Source organism: Mangifera indica, chromosome 5 (genome assembly GCF_011075055.1).
Source record: "Mangifera indica cultivar Alphonso chromosome 5, CATAS_Mindica_2.1, whole genome shotgun sequence".
Lineage (NCBI taxonomy): Eukaryota > Viridiplantae > Streptophyta > Magnoliopsida > Sapindales > Anacardiaceae > Mangifera > Mangifera indica.
This window is the reverse complement of record NC_058141.1, coordinates 10,232,431-10,248,551: the sequence shown is the minus strand read 5'-3', so window position 1 is coordinate 10,248,551 and position 16,121 is coordinate 10,232,431. Positions and strand designations below refer to the sequence as shown.

At 29.6% G+C, this 16,121-nt stretch overlaps 2 protein-coding genes and 1 non-coding gene across 4 annotated transcripts; all 3 read left to right on the top strand.

Moving 5' to 3' along the window:
• The first annotated feature begins 1,726 nt into the window (after positions 1-1,726).
• LOC123217184 (snakin-2-like) lies at positions 1,727-2,505 on the top strand. 2 transcript variants are annotated; one of them, XM_044638004.1, is made up of 3 exons: positions 1,727-1,865; positions 1,972-2,050; positions 2,157-2,505. In XM_044638004.1, the coding sequence occupies exons 1-3, from the start codon at positions 1,812-1,814 to the stop codon at positions 2,339-2,341; spliced, it is 318 nt and encodes a 105-aa protein (XP_044493939.1). In that variant the 5' UTR covers positions 1,727-1,811; the 3' UTR covers positions 2,342-2,505. The 2 variants fall into 2 exon arrangements, with proteins under 2 accessions (XP_044493939.1, XP_044493938.1); XM_044638003.1 differs by having other exon boundaries at positions 1,727-1,874.
• Positions 2,506-10,889: 8,384 nt separating this feature from the next.
• Positions 10,890-12,864, top strand: LOC123215759 (UDP-glycosyltransferase 74B1). The gene is made up of 2 exons (XM_044635982.1): positions 10,890-11,580; positions 11,977-12,864. Exons 1-2 carry the CDS (start codon positions 10,945-10,947, stop codon positions 12,712-12,714), a joined length of 1,374 nt encoding a protein of 457 aa, XP_044491917.1. The 5' UTR covers positions 10,890-10,944; the 3' UTR covers positions 12,715-12,864.
• A 2,389-nt stretch (positions 12,865-15,253) lies between these two features.
• On the top strand, positions 15,254-15,370 carry LOC123217834. Its single transcript, XR_006502569.1, has one exon. It is a non-coding gene; the product is annotated as a U5 spliceosomal RNA (small nuclear RNA).
• Positions 15,371-16,121: the final 751 nt, after the last annotated feature.

Sequence of the window (16,121 nt, the reverse complement as noted above, 5' to 3'; positions counted from 1 at the left end):
TCCAATTCATAAAATGGGAGCCGTCCAAATTGTTTGATGTCAGTTTTCTTACTTTTACTCCCCATCTAGATGGTGTTGCTAACATGGTAGAGGGGTTTCATTGCTGAATATGAGGTAGTAGTCATGGTTGATGTGGTAACGTTTTAGTGGCATACATGTTCGTAATTCAAAGCCTGCACCATTTGCTCTGATAACCGATTTTAATACTTAATGTTACCGCATGTGCGGTGATAAAGAGGCCAAACATGTGATTGGGTGTGTATTAGTTTGCCGGTGGGTGCATAAAAATCGGTGCTGGGCATTTGCACGTAAATGTTGTGGACATCAAATATTCAAAAGCCAATGCAGAGGCATGTTAACTGGGCTCATGACTTGATGAGTCACAAGTGGCATCTCTGCTCGATGCCTAATGGCTCTTGTTTTTGGGAACACCTACCCAGTTTCATTTGCTTTTGCACCGCATACAGGTTGGTAGCTGTTGGGGGCTTCAATTTTCATGTCAGGCTGGCAGTTTTTGAAATCAGCGCTTTTGTTGTTACTTGAGTTATGGACTTGTGGCCCTTGGTTGCTTTTGGAAATAATGCCAGCTAGTGCTACGTTTACCCATGTCCATGGAATTATTCTCTGTGAATTTGATTAACAAAAACAAGATGCAACAAACCCACTTAAGACCATCATCTAATGGGGTTTAAGGGAAAGAAAACGAATCAAGCAATTCAATTCGCGTTAGTTGATGCATAAAATTTATATGATGTGTATTGTTAATTATAATATTCCACCTAAAGAGCAATGTAAAAGATGTCAGTTTGAGAAAAAACATAAGATTTTTTTTTGTTATAACTGAATCATTCGTATTTATTAAATAAATAAACGTATGATATAATGATTAGATCCATAATTACTACATCAAAAAAAGTTAAAATTTCACAAAAATCTTCATATTAAGAACTCTAATGTTTTAACAATTTTTTAGTCCGAGGTCAATAAGATAGGATTAATGCATGCGTTGAGGTAGAAAAGTGGAAGAATATCAGTGTCCAGCTCAATATTTCTGCTATGGCTTTAAGAATCACTGTCACGTCTCTTTCTCTTTCTCTATTACTCTCGTCTACCCAACCCTCTGCCATTGCCTTGCCATTGCGTTGTCTTCTTCTGACTTCTCCTCAGCAGATAAGGATGAATCATGTAATGATATAATAAATATGATGAAATTAATAAATTGAACTTGATAGTTTCTCCTCTAAACCCAAATTTAAATCAACTTCTTTCTTCCATAATTGGAAATCGACAAGGTTTAATGTCTGTGGCTCTGATGGGATACAGCTTTCCCGCAGTGCCATCACTTCTTATATTTTATAATCTTTGGATATTTACAAAATGGAGGCATGTCCCCTAATCTATGGATGGTTGTTTCGGCCTTTTCTAATGCTCCAACACATAATGTTCATGCAAGCAGCACATTTTTTCTAGCAAAAGATTTAGGTAACAAATGGGAAGCATGGTACATCTTCTTGTCATTTATGTCATAGTAAAATAAGACATGTTGCATTCGATTTACTTCTGAAAGATGATGGATATATGAAACATAAAGCCTGTCATGAACTATGTGCATGCGCAATTAATAGTAAACAAGCTAATCTCGCCGTTGCCAGGTGCACTTGTATATATTTGCAAAATACATGGGTGATTCTGTCATTGTCTTACAAAGAAATGTCTATAAATTAAGAGCCAGGAAGAAGTTAATTAAACTCCGGTAGTTCTCTGATCCTGTAAATTGCTAAGCACTCTTTGGTAGAAGTAACAGTACACCAATGGCGTGTCGCTTCATCCTTCTGGCTGCAATGTTGCTTTTCTTCATAGCCCAGGTACACAGGGTAATCTTGTGTTCAATATATTGCTTGTTTAAACAAAGAGTCGGGACAAAAAAATAAAAGTTAGGCTGTTGCATGAACATTGTATTTGTGGGTGCAGGTTTCATCTGATGTCAATATTGAAGAACAAAACAATCAGGAGCTCAAAGAAGCTAAAAGAGGGCTCTTGACATTAATAGGTTTTTATATATATTTTGTATTCAAGTTTTCTATTATATATATATATATATATATATATATATATATATGTGATGGGAATATATTTATATGCATATGTGGTTGCAGATTGTGCAGGGCTGTGCAAGGGTAGGTGCCGGTTGCATTCAAGGCAAAACGTTTGCACAAGAGCGTGTGGGACTTGTTGTATGAGGTGCAACTGTGTTCCTCCTGGCACCTCCGGCAACCGAGAGAAGTGTGGACCATGCTATACTGATATGACTACTCATCACAACAAGACCAAGTGTCCTTAGTCATCCGACCTTTCACCCATCTCCTCCACTACCTTTCACCCATCAAGAAATCCCAAGTTGAATTGAATGAATATGTGTTGAATTATTTGGTTTGTTTCTGCAAGGTAGATGCGTGTGTTCATGTTAATATTTATGTATGAGAGTTGCTGTACGTTTATCTCTAATCTTTTCATTCCCAATGCCAATCCGGCCAACAAAATAATTTTAAAAAAAAATTATTAGGGATAAATTCACAATTCAAATTTTTCTAAAATACTCTCAAATATTTTTTTAATTTTCAATAACCCTTATAAATTAAAAAAAAAAAAATCTCCTAATATATGATTATCTTTTAGAAAGGAAAAATGAATAAAGATGGAAAGAAAGGGAAATAAGAGCTTTCTTTTATAATTTGAATATTTAAAAGATTATTTTTAATTTACATTTATTTAAGGTTATTAATTAACATGTAAACAATGTCTACTGGGTGTATATTCTTATAATTAGAGATCTTGTCTTCTCAACTTTGAATTAATGAATTAATGAGAACAAGAGAGAAGAAAGTTTCATCAACTATATATTTATGATTATAAATTTTTTTTTTTTTAAAAAGTTGAATTAAAAAATGTGCTTCCATGTGAATGACTGACAAATGCATTTTAAAATTTTATATATATAAATAGATTGAATTTTTATTTTTATTTTTATTTTTTAGGAAAAGGAAGACAATATTGAATGTTAAAAGACTTTTCTAAGTTTTGAAATTTGGGCTTTGGGCCGGCCTGGCCTTCACTTCTTTCAAGCTTTTATAATTAACACTAACCTTGTAAGTTATTTTAGAAATGATTTTTATTGAGAAATTGGCGATAAATCAAAGATTTTAGAGACGGATTCGTATGGTATGAGTGATTGGCGTTTTTAATTGAGACAATAGTGATCATGCCACCTTTTTATATTTGGACAATTTCAACTAAACTCATTTTTTTTTTACTATATTTCTATAATTTATAAAATATTGATTAATATTGTTTATATCTAACAATGTTTGATTATTTTAAACAATATCCCCTTTGTTATATATATATAAATAAACTTTTTCCTTGAAATAGCTAACATATTATATTTGATATATGATTAAATTATTATATATATTAATGGTGTGTTTGGTTTGATAATTTTTTATTACAAAAAATAAAAGATTGCTACAAAACTATATTATCTTAAAGATTAAGGGGTATAAATTGTTACTATAACAAAGATTGGTAGATATAAATAATTATTGTATTTGATTTGAAGTAATAAAAGAATATTAAGATATTATTTTACTTAAATATTCTTAAAAATAATTATTCTAAAATATTTTTTATGTTACTTAATAAGAGTATTTCAATTCTAAAAAACTAATAAGTACGGATAAAATTATAATCAAGGATTAAAAAACCAGACCGGACTGATCGATCAAACCAAATAGACCGTAAACTGGTACTGTAAACGAATACTATTGAAGATATAACTATTTTAAGCTTGAAATCGGGTTGGAACGTTGTTGAACCATCGGTTTGCATCTGAATCACGGTCCAACCCAGTTTAGGCGATTCCTGGTTCAAGGTTGCATATAAAATAATAGTTTTATTTTCTTCTTCTTTGATGTGCACGCAGAGGCAGAACTTCAGTTGTTGTAGGCGATGAATTTCTTTGACTTCACAAGTTCAAACTGTTGTTGATTCATCTCTTGTCGACAACAGTTTAAAGAAGCTTGCAGACAACGACGAAGCAGTCGAGGGGTGTTGGTTTCAATCGCAAGCTCACAAGACAGCAACATCCACGGTTATATCTACGACTGACGACGATGAGTTTCCGTTGTTGTTGTGATTGGTGATTATATATCAATGGCAACTACGACAGGTTGGTGTTTTGTAAGGCTTCATAAACTGTTTGGATCAAATGTTTACGTTTGTTTGAAGCTTTGAAACCATATATTATTACTCCTCTCAAAAACTATTTCTTATTAATATGAATTCTGATTTAAGTTGAAATTGTATATTATTACTTTATTTTTGTACAGTAAAGTAATAAGGATTGAAAAGTTCAAAAAAATTAGAAAATATATAAATAATAGGCCAATTTATATAAACAAATATCAATTCTCAATTAGAAAAAATATAAATTAAAAAATATTAATTTATCCCTATATAGTGAAATATCAATTCACCTTGTTTTTGTACAATGAAACAATAAGGATTGAAAACTATACAATGAAAAATAATAATAATAATAATACTGTTTGTTTAAATTAAAAGGTTTGTTTAATATACTGTTTGTTTAAATTTTGAAGCATATTGCATGGTGTTTTTTTAAATTTTTTTACTAATAATTTGGTCAAATAGTACATAGCAAGTCAACATTGTGATATTTTGAATTTTAATTTAACAGGTTTTGACTTTTGGTTTTTTGGTGCTTGTCAATTTATGTTATGATTTTGGTTTTTGTCAATTTGTGTTATGATTTTTGGTGTTTAAAAATAAGTCAATTTATTATTGTTAATTTGTAATTGACTTATTGTTTTTTTCAATTCAATATGTTATTATTAATTTGTAATTGATTTATTATTAATTTGTAATTTTATGTTATGAATTTGTAATTTTATTATATATCTGTATTAGATGCCTGGACTGAATTTATTTCATTTGTAATGCAGTTAGTTTCCAAGAATTTGAAAGTTGAATATCAGTTTTTTGTGATACCCTATTTATATATAGTAAACCAATATATGACAATTTATAACGAATATCATTATAAATTTCAAATGTATAGAGTTATGTATATTGAAATTCAATAGTTGAATTAAATAATAAAATTGATTATGAGTTTTTGAGTCTTTGACTTTCACATAACAAATATTGTTGATATTAAATTTTAAAATTAAAAGTTATACTTTAAAAACCTAATTATAAAAGTTTTTTATTTTTAATGCTCAGTATATATATATATATATATATATATATATATATATATATATATATATATGTAAATTGGTATTCTGATTTTATTGTTATTTTTATATGCAACAGATAGATAAAGTGAAAGTATGTCATCATATGGATATGAGATTTCTTTAACACCATATCGAGTGAAAAGTGATATTACTTGAACACATGTTTCTGAGAGTGTAGACGAGAATGGAAGAAAGATGTCGAATTGTTTATATTGTGGTAAAATAACTAGAGGTGGTGATATATATAGAATGAAGCAATATTTGGCTGGGAAAAAAAGGGATGTTAGTCCATGCACTAAAGTTTCTCATGATATTAGATATCAAATGGTGAATGCATTAGATGATATTGCAGCAAAAAATAAATAAAGACAAGAATTTCGTAGGAATGCAACTTTTTTTGGTGTTACTATACCTCCATTTGAGAGTGATATTATAGTTGAAGAATTTGAAGGGTTGTCTCCTCCTATGAGCATGACTGAAGGCAATACTGGTATTGGGTCTTCTAGAAAACAAATTAGACTTATAAATGATTCAAAAAGAAAAAGACCTATTAGGGTTAGGGATTTTTTTGCTCTAAGGACTACTAGTGGGGTGCAACCTTCAATAATGAGTGTTTTGGTTAGAAATGAAGTCAAATAGAGAGCCCACATAGTTGTTGTGAGGTTCTTATATGATGTTTACATCTCTCTTAATGCATTAAATTCTATTTATTTCCAACTTATGTTAGATGTCATTACTACAATTGGGTCTGGATATAAGTAGTCGACATATTATAAAGTATGAGCAAATTTGTTAAACGATTCAAAGAAGGAAGTGCAATTACTTATTGATAGTTACAGAAAAAATTGAGAAGAAGTTGGTTGTACACTTATGGCTGATGGTTGAACAAACATTTTTAATAGGTTGCTGATAAATTTTTTAGTATATTGTCCAAAAGGGATTTGTTTTATCAAATCAGTAGATGCATCTAGTGTTGTAAAGGAGGTGGACACATTATTTGAGTTGTTTGAGGAAATAGTATTATGGGTTAGCCCTAAGAGTATTGTTCATTTTATGATTGATAATGGAGCTAATTATAAAGCAGCTGGAGGATTATTGTTTGAACAATATAAAAATATTACTTGGTTACCTTATACAGCACACTGTATCAATTTGATTTTAAAAGATATTGGTGAAATGAATCACATTGTTAGAATTTCCAAAGATGCATATCTTGTGACAAAATTTATTTATAATCATACATTATTGATAGTTTGGTTGAGAAAAAGAGAAGGATGGAGAGAAATTATATGCCCTAGTGCAATCCGATTTGCTACGACTTTTATCGCATTACAAAGTCTTTTTGAGCATAAGTATGACTTACAAGTGATGGTCACTAATAGATTTTTTATTGATTCCAGATAAGTAAAGAGTAATAAAGGCAAAGAGGTTGCGACTATAATTCTGAATAATGATTTTTGAAACAAAATAGGTATAATTGTAAAAGTTGTGCGTTCTCGGATATATTTGCTTCATATTGTGGACTTAGATGAGAGACCTTCATTAGGATATATTTATGATAGAATGTATAAAGCTAGGGTGGGGATAAAAAAATTGTTCAAGAATAAAAAGAAATTCTACAAGCCTTATACTCAAATAATCAAGTTAAGGTGGGATGGGACATTGCGTCGAGGTATTCATGCAATTGCGTATTACTTGAATCCTGCATTTCAGTATGATCATGAACCTTTCTGCACAAAACTAAAGGTATTTCAGGGTTTCCTAGATATTGTTGAGAGTAAAACATGTATGTTTAATATTAGTAAGACAAAGTTAGTGGAAGAGAGTCGAATGTTTCACGATTGTGAGGGGAGTTTCTCACGTCAGCGTGTTATTGAAATATGTAAAACCATGCGACCCGGTATGAATTTAATTTATTTCTCATTTATGTCTCAATTTATTTTCTAATTTATGAAATTCTATTATATAATTATTTATATGTTATTTTGTATTAGATGAATTGTGGAGAACATATAGATACAGTACTCCCAATTTACAGAAGTTTGCAATTAAAATTCTTAATCAAACTTCAACATCTTTAGGCTGTAAGTGTAATTGGAATGTTTTTAAACACATACAAACTAAAAGGAGAAATAGATTAGAGAATCAACGTGTAAATGATCTTGTTTTTATTTATTATAACTTAGGGTTGCAAAATAGGTAACACAATTGTCATTTATGTATTATTACATTTTTGAATATTTTTATTAAGAGTATTTTATCATGTTTATTGATTATTTACAACTTTACATATAGTTTTACCCTACTTAATAGTTATTGGTATATTGCTCTTTAATATTTTAATTTTTTACTTTTTCTTATTTTGACTATTTAGGTTATATTACAAGAAATCAAATTTTGATCCAATTGATTATGAAAGTATCGATAAAACTGACTTCTGGATAGTGGACGAGGAAGAGGAGTTTAGTGAACTTAATGCAAATGAATTAAATCAAATGCCTTATAGAGAGAGATCTATTTTCATCAATAATGATTTAACGATTTATGATTTTTCACATTAATTTTTTGATAAAAACTTTTTTTGGCACTTATACAAATATTTACATACTTACATAAATGATTGATTTTTAGGGTGAAAGAAAATAAAATATTCAACTATAAATTTTGTAAATAATGTTGTTGAAGAGAATGTTGTAGAAGTTGAACAAATTATGGAGGGTGCAACAGAAACGATGACAGAATCATTTATCATTAGTGATGATGAAAAATGATCAATTACTCATTTATTAAACTTTACATTAAACGAGTTATGTTTTTTATATGTTTTGTTAAATGTTGAATTGAATATTATTTGTTTAATAATATTTATATTGGTTGGTTAGTGTTATATTTTATTTAATGCATATGTTAAATTTGTGTTTTGTTTAGATGTTCAATAATGCATATATTTGTTGAATTGGATTTTTTTAATGTATATGTTTTGTTTTGATGCAAAGTTAATTATTATTACTTATTAAATTTATGTTTAATAATACATTTATTTTGTTAATTGTGAAAAGTAAGCATAACATAAAATTTAGTATGTAAAACATATATAATTAAACATAATTTTTTTAAGTTATTACATAAAACTAGAATTCTGATCGAATTGGCCAGTCCAAACAGTCTGACCAATTCGATCAGAACTAGTACTCAAAACAGCTTTTACTCCGATCTGATTCTAAAAATCTTAATTATAATAAAATCAAGATTACCTTAGTAATATTTCAATATCTAATGTGAATGTGATAATCTGATTAGCACATATATTACTTGTCATATCATCATTGGTAATAAAAAATTAATTTAATATTTTATTATTTGACAAAACAAACAAAATAATATAAGTAAATAAGGATAGATTACCAATATAATTTTTCATCACTATCATCCAAACACCCTTTACTCTAAGCAGACATATGGTTTGAGTAATGTTTAATTACGCTAGTAATCTTTTTTTTATTATTGTTTTTACCTTTTTTAATTTGTTAAATAATAAAATTTTAGCAATCATTTATCACCATTTTGTATTAAAATATTATTAATATTGTTACAGTTTTACTTTTATTTATTAAATTTTTAGGTAAAGAGTACTCTTATTTTGAATTAAAATATGAAAATATTTTACAAAAAAATATTGGCTATAAACGGATAACTTGAAAAAGCTAATTTTATTAAGAAATTTATAATTCCATGACGTTAAAAAATTCTAATATATTATTAACATAGAAAATATTTTATAAAATAAATATTTTAATATAGGAGATATTAGTTTAACCTCACGGGATATTAATTTATATGCCTTAACCTTTTAGGAGTATTTACGTAAAATAATATTTTATTATTTTTTTGTTACGGTTAATCAAATATAATAATTATTTATATATGTCAATTTTAAAATAATTTATAATTATTAATCTTCTGAATAATATATTTAATATTAATTTTTTATTTAAAAAATTAAAATATTATTCAAATTAAACATACTTTAAATGACAAATTGTAAGACATTTTGAGAAATAAAATATTATTTATTTTAATAATAGTTTTTTGTTTCACAAATATTATTCAAATATAAGTTTTATTATGAAATATATGAATGGTCGTGCTTGAATCTCATAAAAAGTGTCCTTCACAAAAACGACTTTGACAGCCGACCGTAGTTGAAACAACGGGCAATTTGTAAAGACGAGAAAAAGGTAGTATGGGCGGAGCAGGACGGCGTGTGCCTGTGTGGCCCATTAGCGTGTCACTAGCTTCTTGCCAATGCCCATAGGTTTTGACTTTTGAGGCCAACATGTTTCCACGACGAGACAATGATTAAAGTTTCTGTCAGATCACCATCGCCCTTCAATAATGCATTTGAAATTGGGGAATTGAAATTTCTTTTTTTTTTTTATATCATGTATGTATATATTATTCGTTCTAAAATTTAAATAAATATATTATAATAATAATTTATTTTTTTAAAATATATTTTTTTATTTTTTATATAGGGATTATTTTTTTCTTTATTATTTTCTTTTTTAACTGAAAAAGAAATTTCTATAATAAAGAAAAAATAAAATAAAATATTAATAAAAAAATATGTAATTGAATAATAAAATCTATAAAAAATTCATTATAAAAGATTTAATTTAAATATAAAAGATGAAAAGGCGAAAATTCAATTATATGATTTTGTTTCAGTTGAAAAAAAAATTTCAGTCTTTTTTTATTTAACCGAAAAAAAGAAATTGAAAAAATAAATAAATAAAAAGGTTGGCAACGGTTGGCGTCTGTTAACCGAAAAAAAGAAACTGGAAAAAAAAAAATGAATAAAAAGGTTGGCTGCCAACCCTTCAATTGAAAAAATAAAAACGCCAACCCTTTATTTATTGTAAGGGTTGGCGCCTTTTAAAATTTTCGCCAACCCCTTATCTTTATGCCAACCTCCTCTTTCAAATCTTTTCAGTCAAAATTAGCTTTTTGATAATTTTTTTATTTTAAAAATTATTACACTAATAATTATCTGCAAGTCAATTTATTCCTTGTAAGATTCTTTTATATACTTTTGTAATAAAAATTATTCTCTCATGCTTTTATAATAAAAATTATTCTCTCATACTTTTATAATAAAAATTATTCTCTCATGCTTCTATAAATTTTTTCCTGTAAGATTTTATAATTCATTTTTGTTTTGATTTTTCAGATATATATATATATATATATATATATATATATATATATATATTGATGTATTCTTTACATATTCAACATCAAATACATATAAATATAAATTTTATTTCAAATATTGATACTAAATATTTATATATTTTCTCTCTCTACAGTACATTAAAGGTAAGTAATACTGAAAACTTAGTTTTGATTTCTTAAGGTTGAAGATAAAAGTAATTTAAGTATCTTATCTTATAAAATGGTAAAAATATTTAAAGTGTAAAAAGTATAATATAAATGTATACGTAGGCATAAATGAGGGTAAAAATTTCAATTTTTCACTACCTTATCTTGGCTATAAATAGGGGTTGGCATGCATGGTAGCAATGGCGCTCAACATCATTGAGATTGAAAGACACAAACAAATTTAGTCATGAAGGAGTACAGAAGCCACGTAATTCTGGTTCCATATCCGAGCCAAGGCCATATTAATCCTCTTCTTCAATTTGCAAAACGTCTGGTTTCTAAAGACGTGAAGGCTACATTAGCCACAACCCAGTACACCGTCAAGTCCATTTGTGCACCGCACGTTCAAGTTGAGCCCATCTCCGATGGGTTTGATGAAGGCGGGTTTGCTCAAGCAAAAAACGAGGACTTTTTCCTCGAGTCTTTTGCAACAAATGGCTCAAAAACTTTGTCTCAACTTATTAGAAAATATGAAAATTCTGCCACCCCTGCTACTTGCCTTGTGTACGACTCATTTCTACCATGGGCTCTTGATGTTGCCAAGCAACATGGCTTGTATGGAGCTGCATTCTTTACGAATTCAGCTGCTGTTTGTAACATTTTCTGTCGTATACACCATAGCTTGTTGACTCTTCCTGTGAAGCCGGAAGACACACCGTTGTCCATACCCGGGTTGCCTCCGTTTAACTTTTCTGACTTGCCAACTTTTGTAAGGTTCCCGGAAAGTTACCCGGCGTATTTGGCCATGAAGCTCAGTCAGTTTTCAAACTTGGACAAGGCTGATTGGATATTCGGAAATACTTTTGAAGAATTAGAATCCCAGGTAACGGAACTTTACATCACTAATATTAAATTTTGTGTATGTGATGGCTAATAATGTTTTTTGTCATAGAAAATCGGTGGTTTAATAAAAGGAGGTAATTCAATAGTAAAATATAAATTTAATATATTTAAATTTTATTTTTTGAATAATAATAATAATAATGTGGTTTATTAATCTATTATATATACTGAGAAGTTGTCATTCAAAAAGATATATACAAGTAATCTTGACAATTTTATAGTTTTTAGTTTTATAATGATGTTTTGAGTATTTTTATAATTTTAAAATATTTAATTTGATATTTTATAATCTATGTATAGATTTTATAGAATTAGGATTTCATATTTTGTCCATTTACAATAAATATTACATTTTGTTCTATGTTAAAATGAAAAGGAGGCTAGAAGTGTATCAGAATTATGGCCGGGGAAGTTGATAGGTCCGATGGTGCCATCGGCATACTTGGACGGGCGAATCAAATGTGACACAGGATATGGATCTAGTCTGTGGAAGCCACTGAGCGAGGAGTGCATTGAATGGCTTGAAACAAAGCCGAAGCAATCAGTGGTGTACATCTCTTTTGGGAGCATGGTCTCACTAACATCCAAGCAAATGAAAGAGATTGCCTGCGGGTTGAAGGACAGCGATTGGCATTTCCTTTGGGTTATCAGAGAATCCCAACGTGACAAACTGCTAGATGGGTTCATTGACTCCACAAAAGAAAAGGCTTTAGTGGTGACATGGTGCAACCAACTGGAAGTGTTGGCACACGAAGCAGTGGGTTGCTTTGTGACACATTGCGGGTGGAACTCGACGCTTGAAGGGCTGAGCCTTGGCATGCCGATGGTGGGTATACCACAGTGGGCTGATCAGCTGCCTGATGCCAAGTATGTGGAGGAAATTTGGGAGGTAGGAGTTAGAGCTAAGGAGGATGAAATGGGGATAGTGAGGAAAGAAGAATTTATCAAGTGTTTGAAGTTAGTAATGGAGGGAGAGAGAAGTGAAGCAATTAGAAGGAATGCTAGGAAGTGGAAGAAGTCGGCAGAAGAAGCCATTAGCGAGGGAGGGAGCTCTGATAAGAATATCAATGAATTTGTGGACAGTTTGATGCATTCGAATGTGAAGGCAAAGTAATGGACAGCCATGAGATGTCGGCCAAAGTATGCTTCTTGTATTGCAATTAGATTAATGAACGATAGTGATGATGCCTCTGCAATGAACCAGTTTTATCCGCTGATTAAATGAAAACTCCAATTGTATTTGCGGCTGCCGACAGGCCAACCACACGGCTGAAATATGATGACTATTATGGGAATGACTCTGTCATTCTCATCATGAAGTTGTGCCGAAGTCAAAAATCACCAATTATACAAAAAGGCCAAAGGACTTATTCCCACTGAAAGTTTGTATCTCTTAATCGTAAAAATCTCAAATATTCATTTATAAGAAATTAAGTCTTTTAATTTTAAAAATAAAATTATTATTTTATATATAATATAAAAAATAAGTTAAAATTTAATTTTTTTTTCTCACAAAACCTTAAAAACTAAGGAGACGTTTAGTTTGAATAATGTTTGATTACTAAAATAAAAAGATTACCTTGAAGATAGAGTACTTAAAAGATTACTGAGTATAAATAATTACTATGTTTGATAAAATTTAATAGGTATAAATAATTATTGTGTTTGGTTAAAGGTAATAAAAGATTACTAGTAAATTATTTTACTTAAATGTCCTTGAATATAATTATTTTTAAATATTTTTTATATTATTTGTCATATTAATTAAAGATAAATTTATTTTTATGTCAAAAAATTAATAAATAATAATTTTTCTATAATAAACTCGAGATTATCTCAGTAATCTTTAAATACCTAAAGTGAAAGTGGTAATCAGATTACCACCTATATTACATGTCACGTCAGCATTGGTAATAGAAGATTACTGTAATCTTTTATTACTAACAAACCAAACAAAGGAATAAAAGATAGATTACCAAGATAATCTTAAAAACTCTTAACCAAACGCACCCTAAAAGTTTACCTATAGACCAAATTTTAAAAAATAATATTTTTTCCCTAAGGTTCAATTTTCAAACTTTAATGTCATCTTAGACACCATTGCCCCGAAGTTTCTTCTCTTTTTACAATCTCTCTCTACTCAACTGAATATCTGATTGACATCGAATAAAGTTTGGAAGACGAAGAGATGAAACTCTTCGTTTTCTTAGACGCCTTCTTTTGGGAGGACAATTGTTTTCCTGACAAAGCTCGTTGTCTCCCAATCTTTATTCGATGGCTAATCGAATATCCAGTTGAGTGGATAGAGATAACTAAAGGGAGATGAAACTTTAAGAGGGAGAGACTGTTGACAATGGTGTCAGAGTTTGAAAATTAAACTTTAGAGAGAGAATGTCATTTTTTAAAACTTGACTTATAAGAAAAACGATTAATTTTTAAGATTTATGAAAAAAAAAGAAATAAAATTTTGAAAGATTAAAATTCTATTAATTATAAATATTAATAGATAAATAAATAAAATTTTTAAAATTAAAATACAAGAACTTAAAAATCAAAAATACTTTGGATGGGAAATAGTTCTTTGGCCATACAAAAATTCAAAACATCAAATTCGAGTTGTATTCATAATCAGTCACACCCGTATACATTAAGCTATTTAATTATCTTCAATTATTAAGTTAATGAGACAATAAGTGGTATACATTTGGAGGCTGAAACAGCCACACAAGTTCATGGTCTAATTTCACATAAACGTCGTCATCTCAATTAATCATCCTTACATCTTCTAAATTAAGCCGCACTTCCATCACTCATAAATAGCCTGCAGCTTCTGGATTACTCTAACACCTTTTCCAGGGCCTATTAACCTTCCAATCATCATACTTATATATTATATATTAAAAATTTAATTTTTTATATTATATATTATATAACATATCACATTAAATTATATTTATTTTTTAAAATAAAATAATAAAAAATATAATTAATATATATATTTTAAATATCATAAATATATATATAATTTTAGAATTTTTTATATATATTTATTATATTTTAAAAATATATATATATATATACTGATAATATATATTATATTATATTATAAAATATATATTATATCAAAAATATAAACTATATATTATATTATTTTATATTTATATTTTATTATAAAAAAATTATCCCTATATTAATCTATTCTTCTGCACGACCCACCGGATTTGCGCGGCCCCATACGAAGATTCTCACAGCCACTTGCGTTAATATTTTCACAATTTTCAACATATCTGCCAACATCCTACTGGTTTTCACTGATTTCAACAAGTTGTTCTAAGCATGATAAAAGTTGTTCATTCATTTCATGTTCTTTAGTGTAGGCCGGCTGATTTGGGCCCTTTGGCGAAAAAAAGCATAAAAGAGAAAACTTCGATGGTTGAAAGTTTTTATGAAAAAGGTGTTTAATTTAGAACCGTTAACAGGATGGGCCACACAAGCATGGGAACCAACCGCCAATAGCTGGTGCCACATCAGCTAGAGATAGGAGAGCAAATGAAGGAGTTGCACATTCAACTATCCCACATCGATAAGAGAGAAAATCAAATGCTCAAATACTTGCTATAAAAGGGACGCTTAAACCTCGAACAAAGTCACGCAGCCGCGCGGTGAGCACAGAGCGAACTATTCTTTCGCCTTTTACTAAAGAATACCGTGTGCTCGCCGCAGACAGCGGCATACGCCAATTTTTGGAGGGGTTATCCTTTCTGGGATTATCCCTGTAGTAAGTAAAAAATTACGTCTGCGGTCTTTATTGTTTGTGAGACTGTTCGTGGTATGATATTTTGGAGTATTGTCTGATGGGTCTCCACGACTATGTCAGTGGGTGAATGTTAGGTGGATTTTCTACATGGAATATTGGCAAGGATCTGTTGTATGTTTTCTTGTTGATCATTTCATGCATAAAAGTTGTACACCTTGCTTTGCTACGCATACCAATATGGTCACTCAAATGAGCAATATATTGCATCAGCTCGACTCAATGAGTCAATGTTACGATCATTTAATGTAGCTATCTAGGCGCCACATTGAATCAATTAGAGCTCACCCGGCTCTACATTTGCTAGTATTATCTCAACTTCTAGGTATCGCCTTTGCAACAGTAAAATATTATGAATTTACAATGATCCATCCTAATATCCTTTTCTGTATGTCAAAACAAGACAAACGTTGTTAACAAAAAAGGGCTGATTGCATCAGCATTGTAATACAAATCCGATCAATTTTTGCCCATCATCTCATCTCTGTCAATGAAATGCTCTAGTAACTCTTTTTTCCTGTGAAACTATGCAATCTCCACTCTTGTCAAACCAATCATAGCGTCGCTTGGCGACATAATCATACACAACATCTCTAAGGAGCCTTGGAATAAAATGCACTTAAAGTCGTGTAAGGCAATGGGAGGTTTTACAACACTTTCAGCGCGGCTGCAGAATCGTAAAAAAAAATTATTACAACTCTTACATG

What these genes read in the sequence shown, in the direction of transcription:
- LOC123217184 (XM_044638003.1), top strand. Translation starts at nt 1,812, where the DNA reads ATGGCGTGTCGCTTCATCCTTCTGGCTGCAATGTTGCTTTTCTTCATA. An exon ending in TCATAGCCCAGGTACACAGG is followed by an intron (nt 1,875 to 1,971) that starts GTAATCTTGTGT and finishes TTGTGGGTGCAG; the next exon opens with GTTTCATCTGATGTCAATAT. An exon ending in AGGGCTCTTGACATTAATAG is followed by an intron (nt 2,051 to 2,156) that starts GTTTTTATATAT and finishes ATGTGGTTGCAG; the next exon opens with ATTGTGCAGGGCTGTGCAAG.
- LOC123215759 (XM_044635982.1), top strand. Translation starts at nt 10,945, where the DNA reads ATGAAGGAGTACAGAAGCCACGTAATTCTGGTTCCATATCCGAGCCAA. An exon ending in TTGAAGAATTAGAATCCCAG is followed by an intron (nt 11,581 to 11,976) that starts GTAACGGAACTT and finishes TAAAATGAAAAG; the next exon opens with GAGGCTAGAAGTGTATCAGA.